This window comes from Enhydra lutris, unplaced genomic scaffold, assembly GCF_002288905.1.
Source record: "Enhydra lutris kenyoni isolate GAN:26980312 unplaced genomic scaffold, ASM228890v2 scaffoldscaffold12, whole genome shotgun sequence".
Taxonomy (NCBI): Eukaryota; Metazoa; Chordata; class Mammalia; order Carnivora; family Mustelidae; genus Enhydra; species Enhydra lutris.
This window is the reverse complement of record NW_019154096.1, coordinates 45,502,365-45,514,719: the sequence shown is the minus strand read 5'-3', so window position 1 is coordinate 45,514,719 and position 12,355 is coordinate 45,502,365. Positions and strand designations below refer to the sequence as shown.

The window sequence follows — 12,355 nt, the reverse complement described above, 5'->3', positions numbered from 1 at the left end:
GCTTGAATCCTCCTTCTTCAAAAGCCCTCACAAAGACCCAAAGGAAATTATCCCTGTATTACTGAGGCATCTCTTAGAAATAGTATGAAAACTACTACTATACGTTTTAAGTCATTACTGAAGGACAAACAAATACCTAGTAATGTTTAAGAACAACAATAAAGGGGCACCTGGGTGGCTCAGTGGGATAAAGCCTCTGCCTTCGGCTTGGGTCATGATCCCAGGATCCTGGGATCGAGCCCCCACATCGGGGTCTCTGCTCAGCAGGGAGCCTGCTTCTCCCTCTCTCTCTCTGCCTGCCTCTCTGCCTACTTGTGATCTCTGTCAAATAAATAAATAAAATCTTTAAAAAAAATAAATAAAAAACGAAACACTGTTCTGCATCTTTCTTTAAAAAAAAAAAAACAAAAAAAATAGTAATATCCCAGAAACCAACTCCTATCAGTACCTATTTTATTTGTTGGAAGTATCATAATTTAACTATAGATCTTCCTCAACTTCTGATGGGTTTATAGCCTGATAAACCCATTAAAATTAAAATACTCTTAAGTCAAAAATGCATTTAATGCACCTGACCCCTAAACATCAATCACAGCTTGGCCTAGCCCACTTTAAATGAGCTCAGAACACTTAGATATTAGTCTACAATTGGGCTAAATCATTTCACACAAAGCCCATTTTATAATATAGTGTTGGGTATCTCCTGCAATTTACTGAATACTGTACAGAAAGAGAGTAACATAACGATTGTACAGAATGGTTTTAAGTGAACTGGCTGTGTACCCTCATGACTGCATAGCTGACTGGAGCTGCAGATCAATGCCCCTGCCCAGCATCATGAGTATCGTACCGCATAGTGCTAGCCCAGGAAAAGATCAAAATTCAAAATCTGAAGTATGGATTCTACTGAATGCATACCACTGTAAAATCATACAATCATAAACCATCATCAGTAGGAGATCTGTAGTTCCTTTCTCATGGATAGTTGTTACTAATTTTTTGCTACTGTACACAATATTGCCAGAAGTAACTAAAAAGAAAATTGACAGCATCTGGTGACTTCTTTAACTTGAGGACAGAGAAGGAATGGGGGTGACTATCAGATCTCTGAGAAACAAGCTTTTGTGGGTTAAGATGATTTAGTTTTGGAAATGCTTAGTGAGGTGTTTGTGAATCAAATACCAAGTAGAAGGTTCTGCAGATCTTGAACTCAGGAGCTAGAGCTAGGACCATCAGGATGACATTTCAAGCCATGCATGAAAATGAGGCTGGCTACAAAGCACTAGTTTTCCATCCGTTTTGTTGAAAGAAGTGTACTTCTATCAAAGACCCTTTACTTTTCATCTTGTACTTTAGTCCCTTCTTACCTTCTCAAGGTCTCTGTTCTCTCCCCACTCCCAACAACCTCTCCCTTTCTACTAGATGATTCTTGATAGTATGTAAACGTGTTCTACATCTTCTATTTTATGAAAAATATCCTCCCTAAACTCAAATTTCCATTTCTCCGCTCCCTTGCATAATCAAATCTCTAAAGGCTGTCACCAATTCTCTCTATTCACACTCTTTCAAATACAATCTGGCTTCTGCTTCTTTTAAATACTTTCATCAAGGTCATTTAAAATCTCCATGTTGCCAAATTCAAGGGCTATATGTCTGTCTTCATTTGATCATACCCCTCAACAACATTTGGCAACTAAGTACTTCCTTCCTTGCTGAAGCACCCTCTCCAAAATTTCCATTTCATCACACACTCCTGGTTTTCCTGTCTCATCCATTCATTTAACAAATGATCAGAGAGTATCTACTACATGACAGACACTTTTTTTTGGTGCCTGGGACATGCTAATGAACAAGAGACCAAATCCCTGCCTTTGAGAACTTTATTCTGTGGAGATGGGGGTAAATGAGCAATAAATGCAAAAAAAAAAAAAAAAATGCTAGAAGGTCACAGGATAAAGAGCAGAATAAGGAGAGATCAGGGTGTGTGTATGGAGGTGGGTTATAAAGTTGAATAGGGAGGTCACCACAGGTGTTGTTGGGATAGTAACATTTGATCAAAGACTTGAAAGACAGGTGGTTAGCCTTCCTGCTGACAGTATGGCCAGAGTGACTGAAGCTGAGTGAGAAAGCAGCAGCAAAGTAGGAGATGAGGTTAGAAGTAATGAGGGCCAGATACATAGGTTCAACGACCACTCCAAGAATCTGGTGGCAGTTGTCAGAATAACGAGTGGCAGATCCTGGATACTCTGAAGGTAGAGCCTGCATAGTTTCTCTTGGATTGGATGAGGGGTGAGGGTAGGGCTGAAAAGGTGAGTGAGAGGAGTCAGGGATGACATTAAAGTTTTTGGACTGAGATAAAGGGGTGGAGCTGGCATCAACTTAGATGGGAAGGCTGCAGACAAAATAGGTCTGTGGCAAAAAAAGGAGGAGTTCAAGTCTGGGCAGTCCTATCTACCTAAGGCCATCTTGCCTCCTCCACCTAATTTCTAAATGTTCACATTCCTCTGGACTCAGTTCTTTATCCATTTTTCCCTTCTTAGATGATCTCACCTACTTCTACGGCATTAAGTACCATTTAGATATACAGCTTCCAAATTTAAATCGCCAGTCTAGCTAGACCTCTCACCTGAATTCCAGACAGTTTACTGGACATATCTCCACCTGGATATTTCAAAGTCATCTCAAACTCAACATGTCCCCAAACTTTTCTTCATTTCCAATGCTCTAGACCCAACCACTACTGTCTCCAGCTTGAACTATTATTTCAACAATCTAATTGGGCCTCACCACTTTTGTCCCCAGTGACCTTTTATTTATTTATTTATTTTAAAAAGATTTTATTTATTTATTTGACAGAGATCACAAGCAGGCAGAGAGGCAGGTAGGGAGAGAGGGGGAAGCAGGTTCCCCGCTGAGCAGAGAGCCCAATTTGGGGCTCAATCCCAGGACCCTGGGATCATGACCTGAGCTGAAGGCAGAGGCTTTAACCCACTGAGCCACCCAGGTGCCCCCAGTGACCTTTTATTTTTATTTTATTTATTTACTTATTTATGTATTTTTAAAAATGATTTTATTTTTTTATTTGACAGACAGAGATCACAAGTAGTCACAGAGGCAGGTAGGGAGAGAGGGGGAAGCAGGCTCCCCGCCGAGCAGAGAGCCCAATGTGGAGCTCGATCCCAGGACCCTGGGATCATGACCTGAGCTGAAAGCAGAGGCTTTAACCACTGAGCCACTGGCCCCCCAGTGACCTTTTAAAAACAACCATCATGGAATGTCTGGGTGGCTCAACTGGTTAAGAGTCTGACTTTTGATCTCAGCTGAGCTCTTGCATCCAGGCTGGGTGTGGAGACTACATAAAAGACAAAAAAACAAACAAAAAACCAAAAAAAACCCCCAACCCCCCCCCCAAAAACAGTCATTATTATTATTTACATTATTTAAACCATGATATAATATGTACTAATATATTATCGTTATATTACCAAGAATATAGTATTTCTTTAAAATAGTTCACTGGCTTCCCAGTGATGCTCACAGAATAAAATTCAATTACTCTTACTGTGTCCTACAAGACCTGCTGCATGAACTAGCTCTTATCTACTTCTCTAACTTTATTTCATACTACTCTTCAGTTTCCAAATATGATCCAGCTTTCTTTCAGTTTATCAAGCATGCCAACGTTGCATGCTGCCCTTCTGCTTGGACTGCTCTTCCCTTTTTCTTTGCATTTCTCACTACTTACCGCAGTCATCCCTCACTATACATTCCTTCTGATTAATTCAATAACTTTGTATCAACAGGATTTCCTAGCCATCAAGGTCACTGAAACCTGTGTGAAGACTGACAGCAGAAACCAGTATCTTTTTATTATTTAATTAATTTATTTTAAAAAATTATTATTATTTTTTAAAGATTTTATCTTATTTGACAGACAGAGATCACAAGTAGGCAGAGAGGCAGGCAGAGAGAGAGGGGGAAGTAGGCTCCCCAGTGAGCAGAGAGCCCGACTTGAGGCTCAATCCCAGGACCCTGAGATCATGACCCGAGCCGAAAGCAGAGGCTTAACCCAGTGAGCCACCCAGGCGCGCCCCCCCCCCAACAAATTATTATTTTTTAAAGATTTTATTTATTTATTTGAGAGACAGAGAAAGACAGAGAGAGAGAGAGAGGGAGAGAGATAGAGAACGAGCAAGGGGAGGGGCAGAGAAAGAAACAGACTCCCCGCTGAGCAGGGAGCCTGATACCGGACTCGATTTCAGAACCCCGAGACCATGACCTGAGCCAAAGGCAGACTGAACAACCCAGACATCCTTGAAATCGGCACTTTTTTTTTCTTCAAAGATTTTATTTATTTATTTGAGAGAGAAAGAGCGAGAGAGAGCATGAGAAGGGGGAGGGTCAAAGGGAGAAGCAGACTCCCACTGAGCAGGAAGCCCAATGTGGGACTCAATCCTGGGACTCCAGGATCATGACCTGAGCTGAAGGCAGTCGCTTAACCAAATGAGCCACCCGGGCGCCCAATATGGCCAGTTTTTAAAGTCGCACTATAAAGACTACAGTATGTGAGCGGAGGTCATGTTGCTATCCTGAAAGAGTAGATGGAAGAGTTGGAGCTCTTGAAGGTCTGAAGCCACTTCTTTGCATGAAAAAAATTATTTAGAGGGGGTCAGCAGGTAGCTATTTCAAATTTTAAAATCTTTTATTGTTGGAAGTTTGGCAAAAGCTTTAGTTTTTTTTTTTTTTTTTAAAGATTTTATTTATTTGAGAGAGAGAGTGAAAAGAGAGCACAAGAGGGAGAAGGAGACTCGTTGCTGAACAGGGAGCCCAATGTGGGGCTTGATCTCAGGACCCTGAGATCATGACATGAGCTGAAGGCAGAAACTTAACCGCGTGAGCCACCCAGACACTCAAAACCTTTAGATTTAAGATGTTTCTCAAACTTGGGGCGCCTGGGTGGCTCAGTGGGTTGAAGCCTCTGCCTTCGGCTCAGGTCATGATCCCAGGGTCCTGGGATTGAGCCCCGCATCGGGCTCTCTGCTCAGCAGGAAGCCTGCTTCTCCCTCTCTCTCTCTCTGCCTGCCTCTCTGCCTACTTGTGATCTCTGTGTGTCAAATAAATAAATAAAATCTTTAAAAAAAAAAAAAAAAAGATGTTTCTCAAACTCCAAGGGTTAATCCTTGATGAAATCCTCATTCTTATAGTCTCAAGAGCAGTTTAAAGTCCTCTGGTAAGTACTCTTTTTAAAAAAAAAAAAAAAAGCTTTGCAGGATATATTCTGATCATGTTCTCACTGGCCAGTTAAAACATGGGAAGGCCTTAGAGTTAATGCCAATCTCTAAATCCTAAGGATCTCTTTACAAAGGTATCAGAAGCCTAAAGTTAGTAGTCATGGCTACTTAGCATACACGGCGGTCTATTTTATAATTATGGAACAGAACTCATCTTCAAATACTGCTCTATGCTTGAAAATACTGATGAAATCATACACTGAGTCTGAATTCACTAAAAAGCACTGACCGGAAAACAAAACAGGCGTATTTGGAAAGTAAATCTGCTGATCAATAAACTGTGTCACTTAATGGTAGGTATTATGTCCTGTTCATTTCTATTCACTGGCCAAGGCCAGTAGCTGGCATATAAGAGGACTTGATAAACATCTGCTTAGTACATTGTTGGAAGAGTAAGCAAATGACCCTCACAAGACTATGCAGTTGCCGATATGTAACCATTAAGGACTCTATTCAATTTTTTTCTTGTCAAATTTCACTACTATGTCAGTGCCATCAGTTTCAGGACTATTGCTAACCATGACTATTAACATCTTATTTTGCTACTATACTAAAACATGATTTAATCTGAATGGCTTCCAAAGAGCAGGGGAAGTCACAACAGAAAAATCAATTTAGACTCTCAGAGAGTTTCACTGAAGGCCACCACCTCCCCTTTTTTTACAGTCCAAATGTGGGATGGGCCACTGATATAAACTGTCCAATATGAAATGATTGATGTCCAGGCTGGTGTCACACAGGGCTTTGTCAGAAGGAAAAGCTCAGAAACAGAAAATGTCAAAAAACACTATAAGACAGAGAAGGTTCTTGTGGTCTGGGAGTTGGGAATGTATAATTAAGAAGCCCTTAGCTTTGACTTACACAGCCAGGACTCTTACCAGATTTTTCTGAGGGATGCTATTTTAAACCTCTCATTTACTATTTAGTTTACCAAGATCCAGGAAAGTTATCCTCCATACGTATTTCTTTAGAATGAGGAATATAAATAACAAGGTTTTGCTCAGTGCAACTTGGGACAGATATACTACCTCTCTGGTCAGACTAGGAGAAATCTGGAAAAGAATGTCATGGCCTCTGGGTTATCAAATCCTGACAATCTGAGTGAAGAGTACTGAAACAAATACTCCAAACTATTTATTATTGAAGTAAATCTCTAAGTCCCACAAGATCCTGAAGAAAGAGGTGTACCTCAAGTGTTGGTAATATACTGGGAGGTCTGGTAAGTTAAGAAATATCCTAAATTCTTAAACAAACTGGTCTTTACTTGATATATACATATTTTTTTTAACTGATGTGGGATTTAATCATTTCCCACAACAAAAACAAATCCTGGAAATAAGATGTAATCCTAGTCCTAGGTAAGGAATATGGATCCATTTTGTGCATCTCCTAGAATTACAGCACTGGCCTATAGCCAAAAGTAGGAAAAGCTACTGAGATGTTTTTGGAGGTCTTAGCACCATTTTGGGAAAAGATATGAATGGCAATCACAAAGGCTATTACATCTTTGGTAGCTGACTTGTTAAAACATTCACTTGGGGTAAACATTCCACTTTCTTATACTAGTTCAGATTCTGACCATTTGGTCCAACTGCCCACTCTTTCTACAACATCTCTGAAAGATGCCAATCCGACCACTGGACATTTCCAGCCAATTTCACAATCGAACAGATTATTAAAGGCAGTCTGACTCCTTGTAACCTTTCACCTACTGGCCTTGGTTTTGACTGCCCAAGCCACACAACTCATATCCAATATCCCTTTCACTTTTTTACTTGTTTTCTATGTATGTGAAGACAATAGCGTTGTCTAACTTTAGTCTTCTTTCATCTCTAAGGTGACTCTAGTTTTCTTATCTGTTGCTTTTATAATAAATTCCTTATGTTCTAATTTCACTTCCCTCCTCTGAATAAAATACCAAACCAGGGGTGCCTGGGTGGTTCATCCAATTGAGCAGCTGGACTCTTCATTTCAGTGCAGGGTCGTGGGATTAAGCCCCGCACTTGGTGCGGAGTCTGCCTGAGATTCTCTCCCTCTCCCCCATTGCCCCTCCCCCAAAAGCACACTTTCCATCCCTCTCTCAAATAAATAAATCTTTAAAAAAAAAAACAACAAAAAAAGACACCAACCCTCCCAAAACGCTCTTACAAGCAACTTACACAACTGAATATAATAACTGGAAATCAATCTTAGTCCAATGTAGATGTCTGAGTAGCATATAAATACAAGTGTTACCTTGTTTAGCTAGAACTCTATAATGCAAGCTCTTTTCAACTGGACATTCTCTAATAACATATAAATATGTACATCTCTTTCCATCATCTCTACATGTGAATATGTGAATTTCTTAAACCTAAAAAGTGTTTTACATATTTCTCCACTGAATGATACCTCTTTGCATGCCGCAAAGACTGAAGCCACGGAATTCTATCACCACCCCCAATCCTATTCTAAGGTTCTAGAGAATGCTATATATTTCCTTCTTTGGCTCTGACAGACAACATGATGTCCTTCCCAAGGTTTTGTCTCTCTTCCTTATTTTTCAGAAATAAATTCAGAGAACCAATCTCCTTTACTGTAATCTGCTGTTTTCTAGGAGATTTTACTGTCAAGAATTTCAGATGGTATTGCTTTTGGCAATATTAGACTTGCAGCTTCCCTATCCATCAACTTGCCTCAACAAGTTTTGTGATTTATTAAAAAAAAAAAAAATCATTCATATCCTCTGTGTGTGGTGGGGGACTGAAGAAGAAACAATTTTTTTCTCCTAAGAAATGGCTTCTGAAGGGGTTCCTGGGTGGCTCAGTCCGTTAAGTGTTCAACTCTTGATTTTGGCTCAGGTCACGATCTCAGGGTCTTGAGATTGAGCCCCCACATTGGGATCCAAGCTCAGCACAGAGTCTGCTTGAGATTCTTTCTCTCCCTCTCCCTCTGCATCCCCCCCTACCCTGAGCTCTCTCACTCTAAAATAAATAAATCTTAAGAAAAAGACCAAAAATAAATGGCTTCTTAAATAATTTATCTAGAAGAAATGCAACCTAGTTTAATAGTAAAAAGCACCCAATAGAAAAAAAGTTCCTATTTATGTTTATTATTTTTCATTAACAGAAGAACTCCACTCCTAGGGAATTAACTGCCTATTGGGAGCAAGTGACTACTCTCTTTATTTAATTACTTTAATTTAATTTATTTAATTTAACTAAATATTTTAGATGAGAAGACAAACCAAATTTTTTCTAAACTGTTCTAACATGATTCATTTCCTTAGTCTGCATAAATCTCATTCCCATTGCTTAGAAATCAAAACAAAGACAAAAACATGTCCCCTCCCCCTGTAAAACCTCCAAACTTTAATTGATTAAAAAAAAAAAGAAAAAAACCCGGCTTACCCTACAATGTACAAACACAAAAACTGCTTGATCAAGCAGTTCCACAGTCCCCACACCTACACTGAGCTTCCAATGGCATGTTTATATGTACACCAACATGACAGCTCAAGGTCTGTAAGAGATTATAAAATGTATTCTCCTCATAAGAGAAAACGTAGCTGGATACATTTATTTAAAAGTTAAACTAGGCTCTCTCATTAATTACTAACTCAGATTGAATTTACAGAGCTAATTTTTTAAAAGTTTCTTATATGACTGGGTTTAGATGCAGGGGTTTTAATGCTCTGGTTTAATGTACACCATTAGCAACTTTTATTACTCTCCTTTTACACCTTAAATTCTTAGTTGTATAACCTGTACCAGATAATTTGGGTAAATATTGAGACACATTGATTCCTAAAACAAATTTTCCATTTCAGTCAAAGCCATATGAAATCTTTTTTTTTTTTTTCCCAAAAGATTTTTATTTATTTATCTGACAGACAGAGATCACAAGTAGGCAGAGAGGGAAGTAGAAAGAGTGGGGGGAAGCAGGCCTCTCCGCTGAGCAGAGAGCCCGATGCGGGCCTCGATCCCAGGACCCTGAGATCATGACCCGAGTGGAAGGCAGAGGCTTTAACCCACTGAGCCACCCAGGCGCCCCAAAGCCATATGAAATCTTAGGTAAAAAAGTACTTTGAAATGTTGGGAAAGAACTGAGGGTGGGATGGTGGAGGAGGAACAAGGTCAGTAAGAAGCTAATCCCATAACCTCTAAATATTACTATTTTCAGATATGAACTCATTAATACACCAAATTCTTGAAAGGTAGCAACTAAGATCTTGCTTGGCTATTTTTATCCCACAGATCAAGTGAACAGAATCTAAGTAACACTACCCTTTGGATTACTTATCAGTTGGTTATGACAATTTGCCAAATTAGTTGTTTAAATGTCAACTACATGGCCAAACAGGGCAATTCAAATTAGCTGAGAAAAGATAGCACTGATCACTAAAATTTTAGGCAAAATGGCAAGCAGGTGAGATTTGACTTTAGTGTTTTTCACCTTTCTCTTTCTGCTGCCCACAGGCTGTTTCTAGTTCTCCCACCAAACCTTCCTCTTAAAAGGCTCCCCAAATAGGAACCCAACAAAGTTGGAACTGATAAAGAAAGCATATTCTTCAGTAGTATTTATATTTTAAAACAGGGACGAGTTAAAGCAAATAACTTAAGTAAAAGCAATGTCTGTGAACATGGCAATTTTTTACACTCTTTCTGTGCTCATCATGCCAACTACAAAAGAAAGGGACCTTTTAAAACATATTGTTTTTTTTTTTTTTAAAGATTTTATTTATTTATTTGACAGAGAGAGATCACAAGCAGGCAGAGAGAGAGAGGAGGAAGCAGGCTCCCCGCTGAGCGGAGAGCCCGATGCGGGGCTCAATCCCAGGACCCTGAGATCATGACCCGAGCCGAAGGCAGCGGCTTAACCCACTGAGCCACCCAGGCGCCCCTAAAACATATTGTTTTTAAAAAAATTATTTTAACCAGACATGTAATACAAAATAAAAAACCAAGAGTATCCTAAGGATGAGAACCTACTCCCATTTTCAATCATGCATAGCTCACCTGAGGATACAGTCATGATCTTTTCTCCAAGTGAAAGGCATAAATGATTTATGGAAATAAACTGAGAAACAGAAATAAACTGAGAACCCCTAGTTCTTTTAAATTCTTCAGTTAAAATTAATACCTTTATATCATAAAGTCAACATAGTAAATACTAAAGGAAAAGTAATTCAAACGATCTAAATCTCAGAAAGAGGCGAGATGCGTCCCAACTTCAATTCTAGATCCCAGCTTAAGTACCTCCACCATCTCTTCATCTCATCCTATCACTTTCCACCCCAACTTGTGTATGTGGCAGCCACTACCCGCCCGCACCCCCTCCCCCCGCAAAGTCAGATCTCAGTTCACCCAAACTTGATTACTCCCAGTTCTAGCCTCTCCAGAAACTTGCTAATGACCTGGCTACCCTGACAAACCCATTAACACTAACGTGTCAATGGCTAATTAAGCTACTCCTCCTAAATTACACTAAATTATTTTACAAAGGCCTCTAAAACCTTAACCCAAAGGATTGATAAGAATTATAGTGGAACTTGCAAGAACGATAAATTTTGGAGATAACTGGCCTTTCAAATCACAGGGTCTACGGCGTCCCCCACCCTTTCTTGTGTATGGAAGGCTCCTAGAGTAGCAAAACCGGAAGTTGGTACAGGTATTGTTGATACAAAACAAAGCAAAAAAAAAAAAAAAAAAAAATCCACTGAGTGGGGCACGCTCGCCCCCTAGCCCCATGTCCTCGCCTTGGTCCCCAATCGATGAGAGCGAGATGACTAGTACCGGAGTCCTAGGGGGGAAAACCGGGGCCAGAGGAGCGCAGCGTTTGGTTTCAGGCCTGAGAGCCACGGTGGGCAGGAGGGGTGTAGGGCGAAGCGAGGCGGCATCGATCGGATTACCTGCGGCAAAGTGCAGTGGGGTCGATTTCCTGCCTGCCGTGTCGCGGCTGTTCACCTTCTCCGGGGTCACTAGCCTCTTGACTCGCTCCACGTCCCCGTTGCGGCACGCCTCGAAGAGCTCGCGGGCGGCTGGCTCCACGGCCTCGGCCGCCGCGCCCGCGCAGGCCGCGCCCCCGCCGGCGCAGCGGCGGCCCGACATGATCCTGGCCGCCGCCGCCGCCAGCAGCAGCGCCAGCAACGGCAGCAGGAGCCCCGGCCCTGCAAGCAAGAGGGCGAGGCCCCCCGGAGCAGACGCGCTCAGGGCCTGGGCCGCTCGGCTCCCTGCTGTCACCGGGGTTGGCGCAGTCCCATGGCCGCGCCGCCGCGCGCCCCTCGCTCGGCCCCGCGACCCCGGGCTGCCCCTCGGCGGCGGAGGCAGCGCGAACCCGCCGTTCGAGCCCCGAAGCGACGCAGCGGCGGAAGCTGGCAAGACCCCTCCTGCCAGCTCCGCTGAGCCCTGGGAGGGCACGTGACGTGGTGCGGCGCGTGCGCAGTGCTGAGAGACCAGCCCTGCAAGTTTTGGCGAGTGGGGACTTGCGGAGGGGCTTGTGGGAAATGTGAGGCGAGAACCTTTGGCCGCGGGAGGAGAAGGGGCTTCGTTCGACCGCCATCTTTGCAGTGGGTTTTGCTGAAGTCGAATGCTTTTGGTTATTGTCTTTTTTTTAATGCATGGATTTTATGAGCTGAATTTCCTTATTGTTATTACACTGAAAAGAGCCATTGAAAGTCCCCCCCTCCATCTTGCATATTATTTTGGAATTCTTAGTGTGGAAATTTTCCATTTTTCAGCTTTCACAATCCCTTTCTCCTGGGGGATTTCTTTTCCGTTTTCTTTACTGTCTCTTCCTTTCCCTTGCAAATGGTATTCTATTGTTTCTTGTGAGTCATATCTCGAAACGAATGAGTTGCTTTCCACTTCATGGGGAGTTTGGATAAGCTGTCCCAAAGAAAGCGATGAAAGTATGTTGCAATTTAAATTAATAATTGAGTGGGATGGCTCTGATTAATTACTTTTCCATTAGTCGTTAGGTAGAAGTTACTAATAGGCCCATAAGGATATCAGCCTTTTACTGACTTGGTTGGGGTGTGGATACACTGGGTATATGCATCACCGACAAAGTTTAATGATATGCCA

General features: G+C 41.7%; 1 protein-coding gene across 5 annotated transcripts in view; it reads right to left on the bottom strand.

Moving 5' to 3' along the window:
• Positions 1-11,517, bottom strand: part of LOC111144830 (tankyrase 2) — a 69,012-nt gene extending 57,495 nt beyond the window's left edge. For 4 of the 5 annotated variants that reach the window (XM_022499339.1, XM_022499341.1, XM_022499340.1 and 1 more), the window contains exon 1: positions 11,182-11,423. In XM_022499339.1, the coding sequence (XP_022355047.1) occupies positions 11,182-11,380 (199 nt within the window). In that variant the 5' untranslated portion in view covers positions 11,381-11,423. Of the gene's footprint in view, positions 1-11,181 lie in introns of all 5 variants that reach the window. The other variant, XM_022499342.1, reaches the window with a different exon arrangement.
• Positions 11,518-12,355: the final 838 nt, after the last annotated feature.